The 23,551-nt window shown below is 43.7% G+C and overlaps 1 protein-coding gene across 1 annotated transcript in view; it reads right to left on the bottom strand.

Moving 5' to 3' along the window:
* The window catches only part of pcdh11 (protocadherin 11), a 114,440-nt gene that overhangs the window by 32,971 nt on the left and 57,918 nt on the right, over window positions 1–23,551 (bottom strand). The window contains exons 4-5 of the mRNA XM_053429188.1: window positions 16,478–16,513; window positions 11,454–11,652 (exon numbers count right to left, since the gene is read on the bottom strand). Coding sequence (XP_053285163.1) covers window positions 11,454–11,652; window positions 16,478–16,513 — 235 coding nt within the window. The remainder of the gene's footprint in view (window positions 1–11,453; window positions 11,653–16,477; window positions 16,514–23,551) is intronic.

Raw genomic sequence — 23,551 nt, 5'->3', positions numbered from 1 at the left:
CTCCAATGTCGCCACCTCCTCCCTCTCCCTCACCCCACCATCGCCTCTGCACCTGTAAGCCCAGCGACACCAGCCGGAGCCCTCGCGGAGGCACTGGGACATGCCTCGAGACAACATCTGCCTCCCCTTGGTGACCCGCCGAGTTAAGCCAACTGCAGAATCAAGGGCATGCTCGCAGAGGTCCCTGATTTTTATCATCACAAAAGACTTTTTGCTGCTGCTCCTAGCCTGTATCTGGCTTCGGGAGACATTCCGGTCTATTCTCTGCCAACACTGTGAACTCACTCTGTATAATGCCTTCTGTCTCCCTTTCACTCGGTGAATGAACACCGAGGGATCCTCAAAGAATATATGTCTGTAGCACAATAGGTAATCTTCAACGTCCCAATAGCATTATGTTGTGTTTTGTCATGGCCGGTTATGGTAAGTCAACATGTATATACTGTAAACCCAATACTCAATTAGAGAAGAAGAATCCACAAGACCTTGGTATTGGATAAATGCCATTTCCATGTGCTCATCCAATTTTTGCCGCATATTCACAATCAGTTCAGTGAAGATTTCACAAGTGTGCAGTCAGCCAGCGTGAGGGAGCCTCTGTGTGACAGATGTGTGACACTTGAAATTCCAGAGGGACCCCTGGCTGAGTGGAATCAGGACAAATCAAAGCAATCATGCAGGTGTCTTGGGGAGACGGGGACAAAGGGACCCGGTCTGTCCGCCTGCTTGCCGGAGCTCCTGGCGAGGCCCGAGCTCCGGGTCTGCTCCTGCATGCGTGGGCTGGCAGACAGCTGACTGACCTCGCGAGCGCTACATTGCCTCGAGGTCCCCGCACATGCCCCACGAAGAGGCCGGGCGGCGGCGCCTCGCGAACTCCACCGCGGTGAATCTGATGAATAACCTCGGCTCGCTGGCTGAGGTGGATACACAACGAGCGGGTTCATGCGTTCAGTGTCAAGCCCTTCAAAAGCCCCCTGTCATTTTCCGTTAGGCCAAACATGTCCTGTAGGGCCTATCTCAAAAATCGACTTCCTCAGCATGTCCCATCCGAAACCCCCCCCGTCCTGTTCCTTCCCTCTTTCCTCCTGCGCTCATTCAGCACAACTCCTCTCCTCACCCCACTTTCACTCCATTTATCAGCGTTACCAGCCCGTGAGTGGTGTGTGAAGCGATCCATTTATCCACGAATGACAATTTATCAACCGGTGCATACATTGATCAGGTGGGGATAGGGTCCCGTCCAGTGCAGTGGGGAGTAATCCCATTCGTGTGTGTGCATTCAACACCTGCATTAAGGCTCAGCGGTAACTCAAGATGCATATTAAAAACATACTGTAGCCTGCATGCTGTATTAAATTTCAACCGATTGAATTAACTGCCTGTAACTTCATCAAAATCCAGCAGCGTGTGGGTGCGTGCGCATGGAGGCGTGCACGCGTATGGGTGTGTGTGTGAGAACGGCTACGCATGAGATTTATTGCAATTTTATGCCCGTGCTTGAGAAATTAATGATTTCACATGAAAATATTGCATTTCTTGTGAATGACAGATTTTAGTTGAAATATGCTAATATGTTTAATATAGACAGATGGCATCATGGTTGTAGCTGTCTGTCATTATAACATTGATGCCACTGCGGCGGCGATGCCACAGCTATCACTGTGAATTAAATCTCATCAGAACTGTAGTTTATCTCACAGTGATTTCTTATTGAGAAAGAAGCCAGAGAGGAGCAGCAGTATAATCTAACATTGGTCACACTGTGCTGTTCTGAGAGCATCTCACTCTTTTTCCTTTTTCTTGTCTGGCAGCGTATTGAGGCATCAGTTTTACCCTGATACATCAATAAATTTGCAATTTTTAGATAATGGCACTTGAAGGTGAATTTGCCATATAACCAGCCACAACGTTAAAATAGATAATTGTTTTTTTGTTGTTTTTTGTACTATGGTAGATCAGTGTTGTTGTTTTTTTGACTGAGTGAAAATAGAAAGCCATAGCAAATGATTGAAAGTGGACCCCACCAAAGCAGTCCATTTTAATTCAATAAGTCTGCACCAAATGTCTCAAACTCATATATATATATATATTTAAATATTTATATCAGTTTCCAAAATAATCTCGATTATTTTCAACAAGATCCATGAATTATTCCTTGAGAAATCGTTGAATAAAAACCACAATCTTAAAGAAAGTAATAACATAAAATGTAACTTGGATCCACTAATTCTCACCAAAACTGTAAAGCATCTTCCCCTAACCCATGGAGTGACATTGACATTGTGGCAATGTCAAACAAAAAAAATAAACAGCAACCAACAAACAAACAGACAGACAAACATAACACAACTAAAACATAACTTTAAAAAACCCAGGCCACAGACATACACCATCAGCCACAGCACCAGAACCAGTTACCTGTTTCGGTGCTGGGGCTGATCGTGTACGTTTCCAGCTTGCTACGCCATTCTGCAGCATATCAGGACAAGCCAGGTCAATAACATTAAAGGCTGAGAGAGTCGGTGAAAATACAACCCCTGTGATGCTGTGGTCGGCTCAGCCTTCAGGAGACATATTGATGCACAGTTATTTCGGTCAATAAGTCCTTCTGAGCAGAGGCCATCCTTATCCTTGAGACCGACTGCATGTGAAAAATGAGAAAGGGATGAGACCATGCATTTTAATCTGTCTATGGCGCTGTATGTTAAAGGGGGGGTAGGGGGGTTTGTGGGGAGAGAAGGAGCCAGTGGGTAGAGAGAGAGAGAGAAAAAAGGAGAGAGGGAGAGATGCACTTCCTCTCACCCCGTCTCAGCCTCAATAATGCGCTTGTTAACAATAAACCATGCCATTGGTTATGCTGAAATGCAACACCCACCGAGCCAGAGCATAATGGCTTGATTGAAACACAAAGCCGGCTCACCTCTGACCCCACAACAGAATTTACAAAAAAGACTGTTAACACAAAATCATAAAATCTCAAAGGAGGAGATTTTCACGACTATTTCCCCCAGTTTGAGAGCCGAAGAAAGTCCATTTCATAGATATCAATTTAATGTTTGTTGCCTAAACACTGGGTTTAAAATAGTGTAATGTGCATAATGTAATGCACATGTACTGGGAACGTGTGTGTGTGTGCGTCTATGTGATTGTGTGTGTGTGTTTGTGTGTGTGTGTTGGACAGGAAGGGGGTTGACGGGAGGGACCGGGGCCTCAGAAATTGTGAGGCAAAAAATGTTAATGCTAACACAAGCCCTCAAACTAAAAAATGAAAAGGAGTGGGGACTTTTGTAAAGAGCTATCTATAACAAATGGCCTCGAATAAAACATTAGCGCATCTATATTTGATGGCTTCCCATGTTGTCCTCCTGCTTCTGAAGGGAAAGTTTTCTGCTCTTTCAGGCAGGTGTAACCTCGGCTCATCGCGCTGAAAGGGCAGCGTGATTCGCGAGAAATGTTGGTGGGGGGGGGGGGGGGGGGGGGGGGGGGGGGCGGTTGCGGTGTCCTTGCCACACTCTCACTGTGAAGAGATATCTTTCAAAGTTCAAAAGCTGGAGTCGGTTTATTATCTGCGGAGCTCAGACTTGGAGGTCTGAGGGGATGTTTACCGGCTGCTTGATTTCGACCACGTTAAATGAATTTAGGAAACAGACGATGGCTGCGGAGCCTCATGCCCCACACGCCAGGGACAGCGTTGGCGTCTGATGAATAGTTTGCACCTTTTTAATGATTCCTGTTTGGTGCGGCCCGAGATCATATCTGCGAGATGGAATCAAGAACCAAAGGACCGCTAACCTCTCTGAATCCCACCAGGTTTAATAAGCAGTCGGAGCCATATTCCAGTTTAGAAATCACAGAGTCAGTGAAAGGGAACAAAGTGAATTGCCGGCTTGGGCCTTTGAGCCTCTGTCCTTGTTTGAAGTCTCTCTCTCCACCCCTGCCGAGTTCAGAATACATTGTCCAGAGACACGATCAAACTTGGCAGCTATTGATCCCTTCCCAAACCAGACGCAAGACTTACTGGACATGTTAACAACTTCGGAATGAGTATTTTAATTGTGCAGGTCTTTGAGAAGCGCACTCGGTGCTGCCGGGTGAATTTTGAAGCGGTGACTTATAAGCAGTCAAACATGGTGAGCTCCGCCAGGCGTCCTGTTTTTCTCTTAAAGATCTCGCGGACCTTCTCCGAGCAGTCAAATCTCCCCAAGGCACAGTTAAGCATTAACAAATGTTAAAATAAAAGCATTAAAGAAAAAGTTAATGAGAAAACAAATATTCCTGTTTAAATGTTATTTAATCCCCTTAACAAAATAATAAATTGACTAAACGCATATGAGTTAATTAAAAGTAAATGTGTAGATTCCAGTTTAAAGCCAAAACAGCTTACAGCAATCTGTCCTTAAGTCGCAAAACACACGTGTCACTCAAAATGTGTTGTTTTTACGATTCCAGTCTAAAGGCTGCTCGTCTGTTGCAATTACTTTGCGCGTCTGCCCCGTGACAATTTGTTCAACTTCCGTTTTGTGTGTTACTTTCCGCGGGGTCACAACACCGAAAGCCCTTCCATCGGCATGATAACTGTAAATGTCACGCACTGATTGTTCTCAAATCTTTTAATATCTTCGCCGCCCCGTCCTGCTGAGATGTGCATGATTGCTCCAGAAGGCTCAAGTCTCAACTTCACACACGGCTCTGGCGGGGCAACAAAGGACGGCTCTAATACTCTGGAAGAGGAGGTCTTTTTTCGAACATGACACTTCTCACTTGTTTGAAGGAGGGTGGAGGAGAGATTTCCGTGAGCCGAGTTGACTCCCCGCAAATCGATAGCGCGCCTTGCACTCGGAAAGACAACTGGTGCGGCATTTGAACTAGATAAAACAAGGGGCTTCCCTCCACCGCACCTCGGAGAGCCGGGCACCCCCCCCCCCCCCCCAAATCCCAATCGGTTGAGAAGGATACAGATGAGTCCATCTAAATCCCCTTCTGACTGAGCTGTGGACCCCCGGCGGTCAAAGAGAAAAAGGGAGAGAGGAGGAGAAAAAAAAAATCTGAAATCATCTTAAAAGGAAAGGTCCAATCTATGTAGGTTAATACTCTCTGTTGCTTCATTTAGCTCCGTTGCAGGCCCACTGGGGCGGCTGTAAAAAGTTCTGGGACCCGGAAGGCACAAAGGCTTTTATTTATTTATATGAGGGAGAATATATAGCGTGAAGTAATCTGGTGCAAAAGATGTGGGAAGGGAAAAAAAAAGCAGTTTAAAGAAGTTGTCTTGTAGATTCTGGTAAAAAAAAAACGGAATAAGCAGCGTAACAGTTTTATGGGCAGAATGAATTAAGTACACTCACCGAGGCCGTTACATGGCAGTGTGTGAGCTCATGCTGCGAGATGAATGAGACATGTGCCCCCTGTCTTCCAATATCTACCGGAGATGTACCCTTAAGCAAGGCACTTCGCTCTTAATTACCTCGGTGAACCTGCTCATTTGTCAGCGATCCACGGCAGGAGGGGGAAAAGGATGCACCGGCAGCTCTTACACATGTAAATGTGAAATGAGCCATCGCTATCAAAGAGAACGCCCGCTCAGCCAACTTGACATGAATACCACTTGAAAAAAAGAGAAAGAAAGAGGAATCAAGCGCGACTGTCTTGGAGCAGGTCATCATCCCTCTAACCTGTGGTCAACCAATTATCTGGATCTTGCTGCAATGTTGGACTTCTAACTCTCGTGACAAGGGTCCTCTCCTGGCTCGCGTGTCAGCTTAGTCCTCCCCCCCGGTCGCTGATGACATTGTAACACTAATTACTGCTAATTGTTCTACGCCGAAATGGATTTAGTCACATTGCAAATGATATGCCATTGGTCAGTGTCACAATGTTTCCGCAGAAAATTTCAACGGGGAATGGAAATTTGCACAAATGAATGTAATTAAGAAGCACATTCATTACTTCTAATTGCGTATGAGAACACTCAAAGTGAAACTGAGATTGGACTCATATGAATAATTAATGTGGCTCACTGTACTGAGCGCTATGGCTCCGTCACATAATGATGTGTTAAACTGTTGGTATGAATCACAAAATGTTTTGCACTGGGGCCGGTGCCGCTCGGTTGTAGTTCAAGCTCCAATCACAAGCAATTTGACTGTGTGTTGTTTTTGTTCTGTTCTCCCCGGCCTCCTCATGAAATCCCTTTATTCATGGGCAGATTGTGTCTAGACAGTTGAGTTCCAGTCTTAGTGCGAGCTCGCCATTGGGCGGCCCAGACATACTGGGTATGGAGTTGGAGGATTGAAGAGTATTAAAAAATCCAAGTGGTACCAATGTGTTTGGCGCACTAGATCAAGTCAAGTGGCCTTTTGCAAAGACGGGAGACTTGGTTCGAGGGCTGTTATGGAAATGTTGGAGCGACAGGGATCAAACAGTTGAGAATGTAACCCCCCCGACAAAGCGCCCAGCAAGCCTTTAATCAGATTATTTGTCTTCTGGTATCGGGAGTTGTATAATGTGCCATAATAGCTTTAGAAACAAAAATTGTACAAAGTGGAAAAAAATGATTTTAAATATCAAACAGAATAATTGATTAAAATCTGTTACTGGACGAAGCAATCCCCCTGCGTGAAACGTCTCTAGATTTATAATACACAGAGCAGCATGCTTAAAACTATAATCTTATTATACTTGCAGTATTTAAAAAGGATTGGCTTATTTTAATAGCAGATTTAGATCTTAGACAGACAAGGTGTAAGCTGGTCATTTGAAAGCCATATGCCGCAGATTAAGATACGGCACCGCGGCACCACACAGTTCTCATGTTTCTCGCGGAGACTAATGCACGACTTCAAAACTGCCTTTTTCGAGCGCCGCTTGTAAGTGGGCGAAATCACAAGCTCCTAAATCCCTCAACTCCGACGACAGGAGAAAGAAATAAGTATATTACAAATTGTCCGGAGAACAAAATTGTGTATTGTTGTGAAAAAAAAATGATGTGAGGGATTTACACTCGGGGATTTGCCCCCACTTTGCTGCACTTTGTCTGAGGGCTTAGCACTGTTCTCTGTTTGTGACATGATGACTCCTGTCGTTCAGCGGAAAAACCTTTCAGGACATCATTAAGCCAACGTCAACACACAGCAGCGGCGCAGACGGCCACGAAATCAATAAATACGTGCAGATAAAAACACGAAATTCAATTATTCCATGTCAACAAAGCCGAGCCGATCACAAGTTGCACCATCGCGTCAGCCAGGACAAGGCCAATGGTCGGCGTCATTAGAAGACAAAGACAAACTCCACTGGACACTGTGGGTCAAAAATGTCATTTTCATCAACCGGGGGTTTTTAGTATTATGTGTAAAAACAACTGTGTTCTTGGAGATTCTAGGAAAAGTCAGTCACTTGTGATAGGGGGTGAATCTTTTGTGTTACTGTGCTGAAAACTGCAGATGCCACAGAGCAGACTCTCAAGATGGGAGAATGTCATCTGGAACAGCAGCGTGCATCCTTCTTATTCAAGGGAAGAGATGCATCGCACGTCATTATGCATTCCCCTTTTTGATGTTTTGATGAAGCGTCGCAATTTGGCCAAAAGGGACAGGTACTATTCATCACGTCTAATTGCTCTGGATGTGTAGTACTGTAAAAGCCCGCAGTCAGATGCACGGGGGTGGGACCTAAATAAAACACGCTGATGATATTAATTTGCCGTTTTTATCTATTTGTCGAGACAGAGGAGGGAAAAAAAATCCAAACCTTCGGAACCGCGTGTGACAAAAGAGGCGCTGGAATAAGACTGATGGCGGCGTGGTGCAGTACGCCTGGAGGGGGACACGAGGGCCCGTAAAACGAACAGCCGCCTAACTCATAAATAATAGAAACATAAAATGTCATATGAACTTTATTTCAAGAGTGGGTGGTCTAATAAAGATGCAGGTTTAAAGAGGAGTCAGAGGAGTTGAGAAATTCATTGTCATAAGAAGGCCACATGGCTTTGCCTTTGGCGCAGGCGATTATTCACCGCGCGTTGACATTCAGGTCCGAGCTGAAACACCTTTAAACGAAACAATACGGCTTTTGACTTCCGGAAACTCGCTCCCTCTTTTCTGCCGTCGCTCCAGTCTTTCAATCTCTCGGCTCCATTTCTCCCTCTGCGATTGGAGTCATGCCATCGCCTCTTCCCACTTTTACTAGTACCTTCTTTTTTCTTTTTGCTTTTTTACAAATCGAGAAGACACGATAAGAGATTGCCACCTCCATGCCAGCCTGCTGCTCATTGATAAAACCATATCTAGTCCATCTTAGCCCCCCCCCCCCCCTGTCACTAACGCACTCCTCTCAGAGACGGTCAACACGCACAGGATCCATCTCTCCTTTTTTTTGAAGCGAGCATCCAAGAGTCAGAGTTTATCTGACTTTACTTCTGGAAGGAGAAAATGGAGTCAGATGAGTCGAGCGTCTTTTTGCAACTGACGTGCGACTGTAGGTGTGTTGTGTGTGTGTGTGTGTGTGTGTGTGTGTGTGTCTGTTTGTTGTGCGTGTGTCTGTGCAATCACACAGCAGCAGCATCTAAACGCAAATGAAAGGCCTTTTGTGACTTAGGTGAGAATGTTTGCTCTTTCAAAGAGCCGTCCATCCTTTTAGGGTCACCTGGGGGGGGGGGGGGGGGGGGGGGCAATCCTAGCTGACATCAGGCGAGAGACAAGATTCACCCCCCCCCCCCGACAGGTCGCCACAAGTTATAACAAAGCAGACAATGGAGACACTGTGGACGGTGGGAAGAGGCTGTTGTAGCTGCAGAAACCCATGCAGGCATGAATAAAGAGGGAGTTCTAACATGGAGGCTTCTTGCTGGGAGGCAACACCACTGCACCATCCTCCCTCTTTAATCGACTCAAATTATATAAAATGTTCATTTCCTGATGCACGGAAAGGCAAACTATCAGAAACACACACGGCCCTATGTGCGATTCTTAATCACTTATGTGTATACGAGTACACAAATTGGATGAAATGACTTTTCATATGATGTTCACACAACCCTCCAACGTGGTCAGATCCCGTCTGATTGAACCTGTTTTCACATTAGAGTTACATCCGCTTTCATAGCGATTCATGTGGTGATGTTACAGCCGAGCCAAACTGCTAATATCAGACACCGATATTAAACCCTCTTTGATTCTGTTAACATTCTCACTCGGCAGTGATATTTAATGCAGCAATTTATAAAAAGTACACATGCACTTACCGCATTAGCATGGTCTCCTATCTAAAACTAATGCACTCCAACAAATATTACCCGAGAGGAAAAAGTGGGTAATAAGTGCAGTATTTGAGCAAGTTTATGAAGTATGAGATGTTTATGTCACTGACTATTAATGAGCTGATGAGAAATCGTGTCCCTGTGCATGAATCACATGTATGAATCACTGCCGCTATCCATGGTGAATACATTAAGGAACAGCTGGGGATGGAGGTTTGATCATTAGATGTTTGTGCATGTGTTTATGAGTGTGTGCGTGTGTGTGTGTGTTTGTGTGTGTGAGGGAATATGGAGGTCAGTTGACTGTGTAAAAAAGGTGACAAAAATTAAATAAAGATTTCTTGGATTTCCTGTTGTAGCCAGCAAGATCCTCTCATCAAAAATAGAAAAATCCACCGAATGGGACGGACCGTCGCATGCAAATGAACAGGAAGCCATCGCCCGCACGTCAGCCCCCGTGTCTAATGTCTAACAAATGTATTCACAATCACACTCACACTGACACCCCGGCCCCGGACCTGTCGGTGCAGCTGCTGGGGAGGCAGATGCATCAAGGACTGTTGTCTCGCCTACAGCTATGGCACAATGGCTACACTGCATGTAGGTGTGTGCATCTATTTCTTCTACCTGTCCTGTAGATTTGATTTTCTCTGCTGGGTGAAAAAGAAAAAATGGAAAGGAAAAGGAAACCGACGTGTTCATTGACAGGTAGCTCCATGTATAAGTGGCGTGCTGTCAGGATAACTGAGGCGAGCAGCGCTTGACCAGCTTAAACTAAAAATAGACATCAATTAGAAAGATACCGAAATTGTCTCCTTCAGAAGACGGTCGAATCCTTCTCAGCAAACATCGAACAGTCAATTTGCTTGAAATGTCGAACCCTGTGTATAAGAATCTGCAGAAGGTTTAAAGAGTTTGTGACAGAATATCAAAGCAGGAAAACACGTGACTCTGCTTCGTCTCTGTCGTTCCCTGTTAGAGGCGAATACTTCCATAGAGTGTTGTAGATGTCTTCCATACTACACGTCGGATATATGTTTACTGCCACTTCAAAGCAGTAAAACTAGTCAATCTTCAGCCAGGAAGGAGTGCAGAGGTGGGGGCTTTGGCTCGGCTTGCCTATCTGTAAAAGTCAACATGCACCACTGCTCCATGCAACGCCTCAAGCATTCTTGGCAATGATACACAGAGGCCACGGGAGGAGTGAAGGTCTGCTGCGATCTGAGCCTCGATTCAGGCTGCATGATAGGATGCAGGTTTACCTTCAGATAGCCAGCTCCACGTGTGTGTGTGTGTGTGTGTGTGTGTGTGTGTGTGTGTGTGTGCGTGTGTGTGCGAGAGACAAGGTGCAGGACTCAAAATAGCCTTGTTCATGTTGAGGTGGAGCAGAATCACTTCCTCAGCATCATCGGCATGCTGGCTGCTTTCAGCATCCTCTGTTAAGTGTCTTAAGTATTTTTCTTTTCCCCTCAGCCAGTTATTTAAGCGTTGATTTTAGTTTTTTGTGGAAAAAAAATAATTTGTATATGTATGAGTTGTGCCTGCTTGCGTTTAATGGAGCTTTTTATAGGGAGCATCATTGGGCAGTAAGCCATGCAGTGACAGCTGTCTTGTGAATCATGTGAATATATTCAGCAGCAGAGTTTCAACTTCAGAGGTGTAATTCCCCTTACGTCCCGCGGCTTAGCATGGAACACCGTTTACAAAATGCAGGCTTACAATATTAATTGTCAATAATAAATGCAAGGTACACCCTGAATGTTATTCTGCACTCCAGTGACAACAGATCCGATGTCTGTTTTGATTAAATCCAGTTTATTTGCATATGACTCAGGCGGTTCCTGGTTTCATCTCAACAAGGAGAAACTGATGCAAAACTAAATTTCATTTCCCCTGTCAGGAGTGGAACCCTCGTCCATGTAGCAGAACTGCCCCGCACTCATCTCAGGAATGACCCCCCCATTAATGTGCAACTAGCTCGTTACCAGTTGTTATACAGAAAACGTTTGCTTGTTAAGCGTGTGAAAGGTTGAGTTGTTATTGTGAAAATCGCAGCTGTAAACTCAGTAAAATGATTTTAAACTGTCTAAAAACACACAGATGGCCGCTTGCAAATTACATTGCATGAAGAAAAAAAAGGGAAAGGAAATGAAACAAGGGATTTGCCTGATGTCGGAACATCGCAAAACTGAGTACTCACTGGATTCGGGGTCTGAGTTCCCATCTCCCTCGGTGCGGCTGTTAGGTGACGTCTGCTCGTAGTACTCCTCCTGGGGGAAGCTGAGGGGAAGGGGCTGGGTGGTGCTGGCCGTGCTGCTCGGCTCCGGGTCCCCCAGCCCGCTATCACTGCAACTCTCCTGGGAACCGTCCGGGAGATGGAACGTCACACGACGCTGGGTCTGAAGCACAAACAACAAGAAATGCGCTGTTGGACATTTTTCCTTGAAAAAAAGCTGTTGAAAAGTCCCAAAAAATGGGAAAAGGGACCAGTAAACAAGCAAGTACAGTGCTGTGTGTGATTGAGACCAGAATCAAATGTTAAAGTTAAGTGTGACCTGCAGTTCTCTGGTGCTCACTGTATTGAAAAATCACATTGAAAGAAATCGACAAGGTGGTTGTTTTTCAGAAACAGTTTTTGGTGGATCATCTTTAGAAAATAATGAAAAACGTTTTCATAGGGACTCTTTTCGCAGAAGAAAGTAGCTCCAATGAAAAGTGCTCAGAGTCAGGTCTGTCTGCAGGAACAAGGACATTCCTCCTGGAGAGTCTCACTGTTGTCGAATTTTTCAAAATGTAATATTTCACTGCTTTGAGCGACACAATTTAAATTTCACCGTTGTATCAAGAACAGAAAATCTTTCCCCCACATGAAACCCAAACTATCTGCTTTAATAACACCAAATTGTTTTATTTTATTTCTCTTATTATCAGCTATATACCCTGGTTACTGCTGCATGACATATTGTTTGGTTCTCTTAACCAGAAAGAAATATTTAAATGATGTTGTTAAAAGTGTCTGTCATTCAGGCAAAGCATGCACATTGGAATTAAAGGAAGCGTTTCTCCCTGCTCCTCTTGGCACACCACCACTGACAAACAAATATGAATAACATCTTCATGAGCGGCGACAACACTGCTTGTTTATGGGTGAGTGAGTACTGTGAGACAGCATTTACAAGGGGAATCCTTTCCTAATTGAATCAACTCTAGCTGTTACCAGCACTGCATCCATCATCCATACCTGCTTTGAGTGGGAAAACAAAACAGAGCGGCATCTCGTCACCGAGGGGACCAAATGAAGCAGTGACCTCATAACCCAAAAAATGATTTCTGGTCTGTTGAGCCTCGCGGATTACTTTTCAGATAATACACTGTCTGCGAGATTCATAATTGAGACTTCCCATAATAGATGGGCTGTGTATTACCAGGTTGAACTATGTCCTAGTTTCCCCTCTCACCCAATTCAGTCACAAAAGAAGTGGGGCCCGCGTGTAGACACTTTTTGCATTTGTAAAGTCTTGGGGATCACAGGCGTGCGGGGCATTTTCTTCTGAAAGGTTCAGGCCTCTTTGATTTCTCCCGAGGTTTACAGAAGTTCACGTTGCGACCTTTCTGAGGAGCTAAAAAGGAAAACACTTTTTTTTTTTTGTGTGTATATGCAGGAGTCTGCCAACATGGTGGCAGCTCTTCAGAATACAAACAACCATTGGTGTTGTGAGGGACAATGGGTACGTTTACACATTTCATCCTGGTGGTTTTTTTGCATATATTTTCCATAAAGTTGAAGAAAAAATAAAATGTGTAGAATGAGGAGATGTAACTTGGCTCTGAGGCTAAACTAAGCGATGTCGGGTGATATGTATATGCTTTAGTGTGAATTCATGTCCTCACATGATTCCTGTGTAACATCTTACCGCCTCACACTGTATGGGGGCATAAAACCCATAAAATATAATTACGCCCTCAGCTTCGGTTATTGCAGAGAATTTTATTCGTCCCGTTATTCAAACAGATAAGACGATTTTTTTTTTTCTCAAGAGCAAACACAACCGCGGCACGCACGACTATCTTGATTTGCTCCGGTGCTATAGCAACAAAAGCAATATGCGCGTCCTGAATTAAAAACATCATTAACACATGCTCCTCAAGCTCAGGAGGAGGTGATGTCTCCGTGCGAACATTTGTTTTTTTTTTCTTCCTTTCCTTAGCCGCTATAGTGCGTGTGTAGATGAAGCACTTATTGTTCTCTGATAAGATTAAATAAGGCCGGGGAAAATAGAGCAGAGAGGGAGAGCGAAATAAAGTCTGGCACTAATGAAGGAGAAACTGCCAAAAACCAAGTGCACAAAAAGCTTCATTTAAAAACTATCAGAGAGGGTTGACTAACCTAAATCCACACAATTAGCACCCTGAAAGCACAACTGAGTGGTTCTCAATGCTGCGCTGGTGAGAGAGCTAGCTAAATATTCTATTTACTCGATTTATCTGGATCCCGAGGCCACAAATCACAGTACGTGCGTGGATGTGTGCGTTTGTGTGTGTGTGTGTGTGTGTGTGGTAGGTAAAAGACGGACGAGAAATAAGAGAAAAAGGGCATGCAGCCAAAGAAACAAACAGAGCACACACAACCTTCACCCGTTGTGTAAGATACCTCTGAACCTGAAGCTTTTCTTTGCTCGTGTGTCTATTAGCAAAAAATACAAAGGGAATTGTTACCTGTTCACACACACTGCACATGGAAATATAAGAAACGCAGGATTATAACGAATCTCTCTTTGACAGCGAGTGGCGTGACGTCGTGCCCCTAAACCACGAGGTGTCTCTCTACTGTTCACAGCAGATTGGGATGTTCTTTTCTCCCCCCAGCACTCTCCTCATGATTTTATTCATTTGCCGAGCCAGAGAGGAGATGAATACCTTGTTGGCAAAATCATATAGTTCCGGGTGCCATGTTTGCCCACGCTTTCAAGTAGTGTAAATATCAAGTTGTTCTCAAACAGTGTTGGCAGCTGGTTCTCAAATGACTGCAGAAGCGCAAGTCCAGGTTCCAGCAAAAAGAACGAGCCCACTTACGGAGGGGTTGGCAGCTCCACAACAAAGCATGCTTCCTCGCCACATGATTCTAATTATCGGGAACTTGCTCCAACAATTGCATCCAGAATCTATTAGAACAAACAGCTGTCCGTGACAATTAGGACATAATCATTTTACATGAGGGAGTGTCTTCGTTTTGAGGCTCCTGTTTGCTCGAGCCCGTTCAAGTCGGTGCCAGATGTTGAGAAAAGGGCGTAATTTGATTCCGCGATACACTCAATGCTAAGTTGTTTAGCTACAGTGTTAATTACAATTAAATGCCATTAATGGCTGTTTAAATAAATTGAAAGTTCGCCCGTCGGCGGTAATGACACGTGCGGCTAAAACATTAATGTCGAAAGACAAACATGACAAACACAAACAAACGCACGCCGAGGAGTCAAGGTGAGTGTTGTGCGAAGGCTTTATCACTTATTTAAAGAAGCTGCCAGAAATCCATAAAGCAAAGACAGGCTGCGGTAAGAGATATCAAGACCAAACAAAGCCCGTTCAGCCAGATAAAACACTGCCTTGAGAAGTATTTACACAGAGATAGAATGAACAGGAGAGATGCATGCCAAGTTGCGCCATGTAACAGGTCAGCCAATTCCCCCCACCCCAGATCCCTCACCCCCCTCTTTGGTTACCGCCCAGGCAATAGGCAGAAGGGGCTGGATTCACGGGTTAGCAGATTAGAAGTCGGTTATATTTAGATACAGAGGAGGAGAGGCCAAGTAGCTTCCACCTATGGTCGACATCAGCTCTTGAGTTTTTGGATTATTGTATATACTTTCTCTTTTTTAGCTTCCCCTAGAAATAAGAAAGAAGTCGGTGCTCGCGTGGAGAAGGACCAGCCTGACAACCGCCTCACTGTGAGTGATAAACAGGGACCACTTAGGAGTGAATCAGGGGAGATTGGCTCTGCCATTTCAGATAAGGATCAGCTCGCGGGCACACCTAGACCTGCATAGATCTGTTGCGAGAGGAGATGCTGATTTGTCATGTCACACATCTTATGTGCAGATAAGGGAAAAGAGAAGGAAAAAAAATAGGAAAGGCACAAGGCAATAAAATGAAGAATCCAATTGAAAAACGCTGGCCGGGATGTTCCTTTCCTTTTTGGTGTCAACATCGTGCAACATCCCCCCAAAAATTGTATTTTCAAGTTGCGGGTGTTTCCTTTCTTCTTGTACACGCTGTTCCAGAGCAGCCTATTATGTGTGAGGTGAATGTGCCACTGTGTGAAAGGGAGAGTTAGCAGGAACATGCTAGAGGGACGTGATGTTAACAAGTGGGTTGAGATTACTGGGTGATTTTTGACAAATCAAATCCATTATGTATCTAATTAATCTGTTATTGAGTCATCACGGCAGTGCAAGATGAATTAGGACAGTATTTGTAACAGCCAACTCTCCAGTCCTATCTAAGTTGGGTCTTGCTATAAAAGTTTTATAGCAAAACGTTACTAATGTGATGCCGTAATTACCTATAACTTAAACCCTGAGATAATCTATGTAACTGTTAGATTGCAAATCCAAATCATGATATACAAAAAATATATAATATAGCAGAATTACTCTGCAAAAACTAAAGTCAGAGATGAACACAAAAAAGCCTTGTGCAGGTTTCACAGTAGCAGCATGGAGAAAAAGTTGAACAATGTGTTACATTGTTATTGTATCAAGCTAAACTCCACAGTACAGGTGCTTTTGTTGAAGAAAAAGAAAAATCTTTAAAACGATGAGAAGAAGCCGTCGATGTTGATATCGTTTCTGTGCTTCATCAGAAAATATGTCACCTGAGAATTGACTGCTGCTATTCTAAACAGATAAGTTAACACTTTGAAGAAAACGTTTAACACCTTAACAATCTTACCCACAGTTCTTCAGTGATGCTTGAGTGGCAATTTTAATAGAAGGATATAAATATAATAGAGAAATAAAAAAAACACGGCTGTTGGGTTTAAAACTTTAACCTCCTCAAAACGTTTACTTTACAAGGGGCCTTCTAGTCCTAATGGTTGCATAACACTTAATCCACAGAAGTAGGACTTTGAAATCACCATGGGTGTGACACTGTCGTAACAGACCAAGCACATGAAGTGTATGATGCTCATGCACATGCAAGAAGGAGCAGGGCGCAGTGACTTACATTCACAGAGGTGATCTTGCCGAGCGGACAGGCCTCCTGCAAGGACAGAAGAACAGTCATCTCACATCCCTGAGTACAACTTTTTAAAGTCAGTCAGAGTTCACAAATGACAACCTCGCCGATTTTTGGAGTTAAAAGTCTTTTTTTCTTCAGTTGGAATTGAGATTTAAGATATATATTGATTTTTCACTCAGACTAGGTTTGTACAGCACATTTCCGTGCTCGCCTGGCACAGCATCAAACCAGGCTGCAGAGCACACACCCTCTCCCCAGGAATGTAAAGAATAGGGCAAACCTGACATCCTGACAACGCAAGCCATGCAACTGACACTTTGATAAAGATGTTTTCTCTGCATGTCAGGGAGGAAAGTGAACAGAATATCAAATGATGCATCAAAAATGAACAATAAACAGCGACAAGCTTCTAAATTGGGAACAAAAGACACCCGCAAGCCTGCAAAATAGCATCCTCTCTCTGGGGACCGAGATAACTCTCAGAGAGATAAGAGTATTTAATTTTTAATCACCAATTTTGTTTTCTTTGTACTGTGTATAATAATCTGAGTACATGACTTGATTTGCAAAGAAAATAGACGGAATCTGGCAGTGAGGAGCCACTAAGACTGACGAGATGCAGAGAGGACTGCCGGGGTGGAATGCAAAAAAAAAAAAACGAGTTCATGTCAAAGGATTATTCCACAATAATTGTTCACCCAGGGACGCTGCTACTGACTGAGCGATGGAGCGCTACACTCGAAAAAATCTGTTCATCTGAAACAAAGCCGGGCTTCATGATGGACAACTGAGAGACGTGAGCAAAAAGTTACATCTCCCAACTTCTCACAAACAACTGCCTCGCACAGTGAAACTATTGCGTTGGGTTGTCTCTATAGTAAGAGAGGATGTTGTGATGCTTTAGAGATTTATGAGGGAAACTATTAAATCATCTCATTGCCAAGAGCAGATGGACATAATACACTTGTGTGATTTGTATATTGGTAATAACACTGTCAGCGTATTCTGTATCAACAATGTGTCGTCAATATTTTGTCTGTTCTGCAATCGTTTCAAGATCAAATATATATTTGGCAATATGGTCACTTTAAAAAATCTTCTTCAATATTTTTGATGGGATTTTTGTTCACTATGAAATAACATTGTTCTATGGCAACATTTACTTTTTCACTGTTGGGACTTGTTTTTTCGGACTAGAAGTTATTTATTTAAAAAATTTAAAAAAAACTGCCATGCTCTACCCGCACCAAATGACAGACACACACACTTGGCAACAAGCTTGAGAACATATGTCTTCTGATAGACCTGATATAGTCCATCTGGTCTGATGCACCTTTTCATTCTGATACACCTTTTAACTCAGGAGTAGGTAGGAGGAGACCAAAACAGAGCTAAGAAAGATTCTTGTGGCTCCAAATGAATAAAAGTAAAAAAAAAAAATGAAATCACTGAGCATACCATTGACAAGTATATAATAAAGGTAATAATGAAAACGGGAAACTAATTTATGGTTATCTTTACTTTTTATACGACTTTGTGTGACTCTTACTTTACCGATCATCGTCAGACTGACATTATGGTTTGACATGTTACGGCACAAATCCAATTTTTTCTTCCCGTTCTGCATTTTTGAGCACACCAACATGTGTCAGGTGTGTTTGAGGGGCGACTCATTTGCATCCACTGACTGGTCATTTAAAGCTGGGTTTTACTGGAGGCTGCCGTCAGCCAGTTGTTTCTTCTCCGCGTAATGTTTTATTCAACATCCCGTGACACACACTTCAAGTTAGAGACCCTGACAACCAATTAAATATATGATAATGTACATGAGGGATCTGAGAAGGTGACCTATGCTTGTCTCACGTTTCGATAAAATTCGGAATAGTGGTTGTACGTATGATTGTCGGAGACCATTAATGTCTTGTTTTTTATTGTTTTTTATGTCCTCCGTATGGACTGGTCGGCGACCTCCTCTCTGTACCCACGCCTCTCAAACCAGCACTTTCAAAGCACCCACACGCGAGTATGGGAGAGAGTTATGCTTGAGATAAGTGCATTTGTTGGTGAACCACATCAAAGTAGAGAAGGATGTCTTAGTGAGCAAAGGCAGTGGAGCTCAAACCAAACCTTTGATCACCCCGGGCACTGTGATCATTAAAATATTGGCTAAATAATTGATTGAAAACACCAGACATTATTGTGCTCTGTTCCTGCCTCCACTGGTATCACGATTTTTAGACATCGGCTGTGCAATAGGGAATGTGGCTAGGAGAGAGAGGAGCATATGGTACATATGGCATTATAGTTTTATGAATAATTATATCTGATGTTGTTGCAACATGTAAACTGCGGAGTAGGGTTTGAGTTCAGGGCCTGGCTAATAAAGGCATAGTCAGAGGTTGGTAAGACTTATTTCCAGAGGTGCATAGGTGACTGAGAGGAGGCTAATATTACATGTACAGTCAAAACTGAGCCCATATGCAGGAGAAAGACAACTGAAAATGAGGCATATTAAAAAATAAATTTTCCATCAGCTTTTTAACACAGGCGATCTCCCTCAGTACATATGCATTTACATTTAGAGTATAAAAAAAAATGAATACAAATTATTATTCTAACTGCTGGAGAGCTAGATCTATATTCATTACTGTAACTGCCTCGCTCTCAGCATGAAATAAGAAAAGCGAGATTGACCTCACATTCAGACCAATATATGGAAACATAATTCTCACTCTATCATTGAAGGAGGGACAACAATAAATATGGTTTAGTCATAATTTATTTGTAATTGACAATATTTGCAGTTAAACATGAGCTAAAACTTAATTTCACAAAGTCATATTCAAATTTCAAGAAGGTCTGAACATATTCAAGGATCTTCCAAAAATACAAAAACAAGTTTGGTAGCAGCTCGGTTTAAAAATAATTCATAGCCACAGAGATCATTTGTACAAAGATGGACATTTTTAAAAAGGTGTTGTTTTCCGGGCACATTTAAACACAAGGCCAATCAAATTGCCTCCTCTGGGTTTCAAAGGTTTTGTTATTCCAGTGTCTTTGATGAGATTTTATTCTGACCTCTATGAACTTGATGGCGCTGACACTATGTGTGGATGAGATTTCCTATTCCTCATTTTAGGCAATTACCATGATTGGTGTCAAAATATCCTCTGGCCTCACAACGACCTTTTCCACCATGAGATAATCATACCGAAAATTCAACCCAGTGTTAAACCATTTTTTAAAACAAATTTCTCCCTTGGTTAACTGGCGGATCTCAGGACCACATCACGATATGATCTGTTGCTGTTGATTCTTTTTTTCAAGTTACAGCATCAAGGTTCTTCACTGCTGTTTGTAAAACTGTTTTTTAGAGCATATGATGTGATAACTTCAAGCTACACTGAAAGCCTTAAAAAAAAAAAAAAACTCATCCCCGGGGTCCTCATGCTCCTAATAGTTCAACACTAATGAGATCTGCGGCTCCTGTCTCCACAGCCTCCCACGTAGCAGTTCACTTCGCAATGTAAATACTTTTTGAAGGTGGAGAGAGGCACAGAGCGAGACAAACAGACAGGGAAACTCGCCAGCCAGCCAAAGTCTCCCGAGCGGCCAGAGCTCACCCTGGCGTATTTCACATTCCTTGTGACCCTGACACCGGGAACATCGGTGAGGCTCACTAAAAGGCTGCTGTTCAATTTAACTAGTCTCTCTGCAAGAAGTTTGGCGAAAATAATGGTCTAGACGGACCGGTGTGCGCTGCTCTGTATCCCATGAATGTCAGCGCAGCACCACAGTCACTGAGTTGAGCCGTTTGGAGAAGGCGAGAGAGAAAAGCATGTGGCCCGCTACCAAGTGGCTATCCCCACCAGACGAGATGGATGTGTCTGAATTTATCAATGGGAGGAAAAGGACAGCTCTGTCAGGTGGCCACACACACAGGCAGACATATGCACGTGTAGTACAAATATCCACAGTGGCAAACTTCGCCGTGGATCGCCATCTGCTCGCGAGTGCGGGCGCGGGCGCCGGGACCGCCTCAGCCAAGAAACGGCGGGCAGGGTTCAAGTTTACGTCCCGTCTATTTCTGGCGAACGCAGCACGTTCTTAGACAGTGTGATAAAACTGTTGCAAACTAAACACCTCCTCATCAAAGGGGGCTAATAAAGTCTTCAATATACTTAAGTGTAGCCTCAGATAAATAGAATCCCCATTCCCCTCTGCATTGGTGTTCAGTTGTCCAGAGTGTATTGATGCACTTATTGACATTCAATAAAGGGAAACCCTCTCAGCGAGCCACACAGAGCGGTGTAAATCCTGCACGCTTCTCGAGAAGTGTGCAGGAGGAGCAACTTTCCTCTAACACAATTACCAGACAGCAATAATGTCACGGCGTGTTCGAACCCGGATGATTTACAAGTGGACAACATGTTGCCTTTTCATCAGCTTATTATTATTAAGTGGTCTGTATATGTGTGTTTTCCCTGGACACCCCCCCCCCCCCCCCCCCCCCCATCTTGCTTCACTCTTAGTGAGGTATTGATCCGCCCAGTGTACCGGCCCCTCCTGATTTCATTAGGCTAGCTGCTGTTAATTACTCCACACTCTAACCTTTCGCTGTTTCATTTGGACCGACAAATTGGGTGAATTAAAAAAGGGGAGGCGGGAAGAAGAAAAGAGAACCCCCCCCCCCCCCCCCCCCCCCCCCCCCCCGCTGTGGTGCTTGTGTCAGAATCCCAAGCGGCGCAATAATTAAAAAAGTTCATCAATGTTCTCTTTGCTCATCAAATTATGCAGAAGGAGGCTACTTCAGTAATTGTTGCAGAGGATTCATTTACAAAAAAAAACTAAAACATACCAGCTACATTAGATCCAGTATCTGGGGAGTTGGAGAATCATAACTTCTTTTTCTGTTTTACCTTATTCATGTATTTGTCAAAGGTTTCTCAGCTTTCAGCAGGATGATCATTAAAGCACGTTTTATTCATTTATGCACATTTATTTACGAGGATCATGTCCCCGTCTTAACGAACTTCTGAAATTTAGTTTTACACAAAATCAAAATGCAGCAGCCGTCCTGACTGACACACCAATTTGTCTACTTAGCGAAGGTATTAAAGGAGCACGGTGTGACACATAGCTGCAAAGTTATAATTAGACTAAGTTTAATACCTTATTTCATGAGATTACATGCACAGTGCATGGCATCTAAAGCACACTTAAATCGCAGGGGATGTAATTGATTAACCATATGAGGCTGGAAAGCAGACGATGAGGATGATGCTCTAAATCCATGTTCAATCAATATAGCTACTTCCTACACACCGAGGGATTATTGACAGAAATTACTACCAGCTTTAATTAGTGACTTACAAGGCATCAGATCATTTTCTGGCTCGGTGCATGAATGTGTTTATGCTACGTGAGTCACAATGCGTTTCGCTGCCACGACTGCGTCAAACAATCCCCACGCTGTTAGAGGGACAACTCTCCAGCCTGGACACATTACCGGCCCGAGCAGGTGACACTTATGGGATTCTCCTGGATCCTTAATATAAGAGATGCCCTTTCCTCAAGGTTGAGTAGTTGAACACATTCTAGACGATGCAGAAGGAGCCGTTCAGAGTCCCCCCCCCCTTCGGCTGTGATAATAACTTCATCATAATTAGCTTGGTGGCGCTCACAAGTGTTGAATTGCCGGTTGCAGTGGGATCTGGGCTGATTTATTGCCTGATTTAATTACGTATCAAAATTCAATTAGACACGCTTTCAACCAAATTCAAAGTGAGTTTTGTCAAGCTGTCCCTTGAAATCAGGCGCGGCTTGAAGGACATCCTTCATAATGCTCTGACAACTCACTCAATAATTATCACTCAGCACGAATCAGTCATCTGCGGGAAGATGAAGAAAAAATGAGAAATCAACACCCCCCCCAAAAAAGCCTGTTTTAGAGAATAAGTGATTTTTCTTCTTTGCTCCTCCATTACCTAATCGCACGTGTCAGCTCACATCAAACGGCATCGAGTGCTGTGAAACAGACCTGGATTCAGTGGTGATGAGGAGACGGTTGCAGGTACTTTGCTAAGTGGAGATACATGATAAAATGCTCTCTGAGGCTCAGGACGGCTCCGGAAGTGTCTGAGCTTCTTTACCCACATCGCTCAGTGGCTGCTACACCGGGGAGAAGACGGGAGCTGTTTGGAAAGTGTCACACACCAGCCTCCGAGAGCTACATTAATCTTTACTACTATGCAAATTCGGGATGTCATGGTGTCTATGCTAAGTAGCCGAGGAAGGGGGGGGGGTATTTGAGCCGGAGGTCTCTAACTGAAGTGCGGTCCCTTCACCAGTGTAAATACACTCACTGTGTTGCATTATAGAGGCACACCTTGGTATTACTGTGTGGATCGTGTTTGACCATCAGCCCTGCCAGTATTTTTTTTTTACTGTGAAACATTGATCCAGTAAGGTGCCAGAAAAGTTCCGTTGGGATTTTGATCTATGCTCACTTGACAACATAGTTTTTGCAGTTTCTCACTGGTGTGAATGCTGTGAGCGTCCCACTGTCCCCACTGTCCCCCTTGTCCCAAATGTGTTTTATTGGGCTGTGACCTGGGGACTGTGCAGATCATTGGTGTAAAGCAATTTCCTGGAACCACCTTGAGACAATGATACATTATCTTGCCAAACAGAAAAAAAACACAAGCCCTTTGAAAAACCAGTGCACACAGTGTCAATATGAAGGGTTGCTCCTGGTCAGCGACAACGTTGGCTGTATTTTTAGAAGCAACAATATCATGAACAGACTGCTGGCCGGCAGACGTGAGGCATTTTACTGAGGTTTGCTTCCTGCAATATTAAGTATTCATTTCATTGGAGAGATGACCCCATTGCCCTTCCTTATAAGCAAGTTCAACTGTGCCCACTCATGGCTACTGTGGAAGTGTGCTGTCGTTTTCTTTTTTTGCTTTGAATTGTCTTGTAAAAGTGAGATAATATTTCCTTAACTCTGCAATGTACTGCTGCTTGTTGTGCCTCTTAGCTGAAACAAAAAAAAAC

This window comes from Pleuronectes platessa, chromosome 8 (genome assembly GCF_947347685.1).
Source record: "Pleuronectes platessa chromosome 8, fPlePla1.1, whole genome shotgun sequence".
Classification (NCBI taxonomy): Eukaryota; Metazoa; Chordata; class Actinopteri; order Pleuronectiformes; family Pleuronectidae; genus Pleuronectes; species Pleuronectes platessa.
The sequence above is the reverse complement of the archived record's forward strand: the minus strand, read 5'-3'. Positions and strand labels throughout refer to the sequence as shown.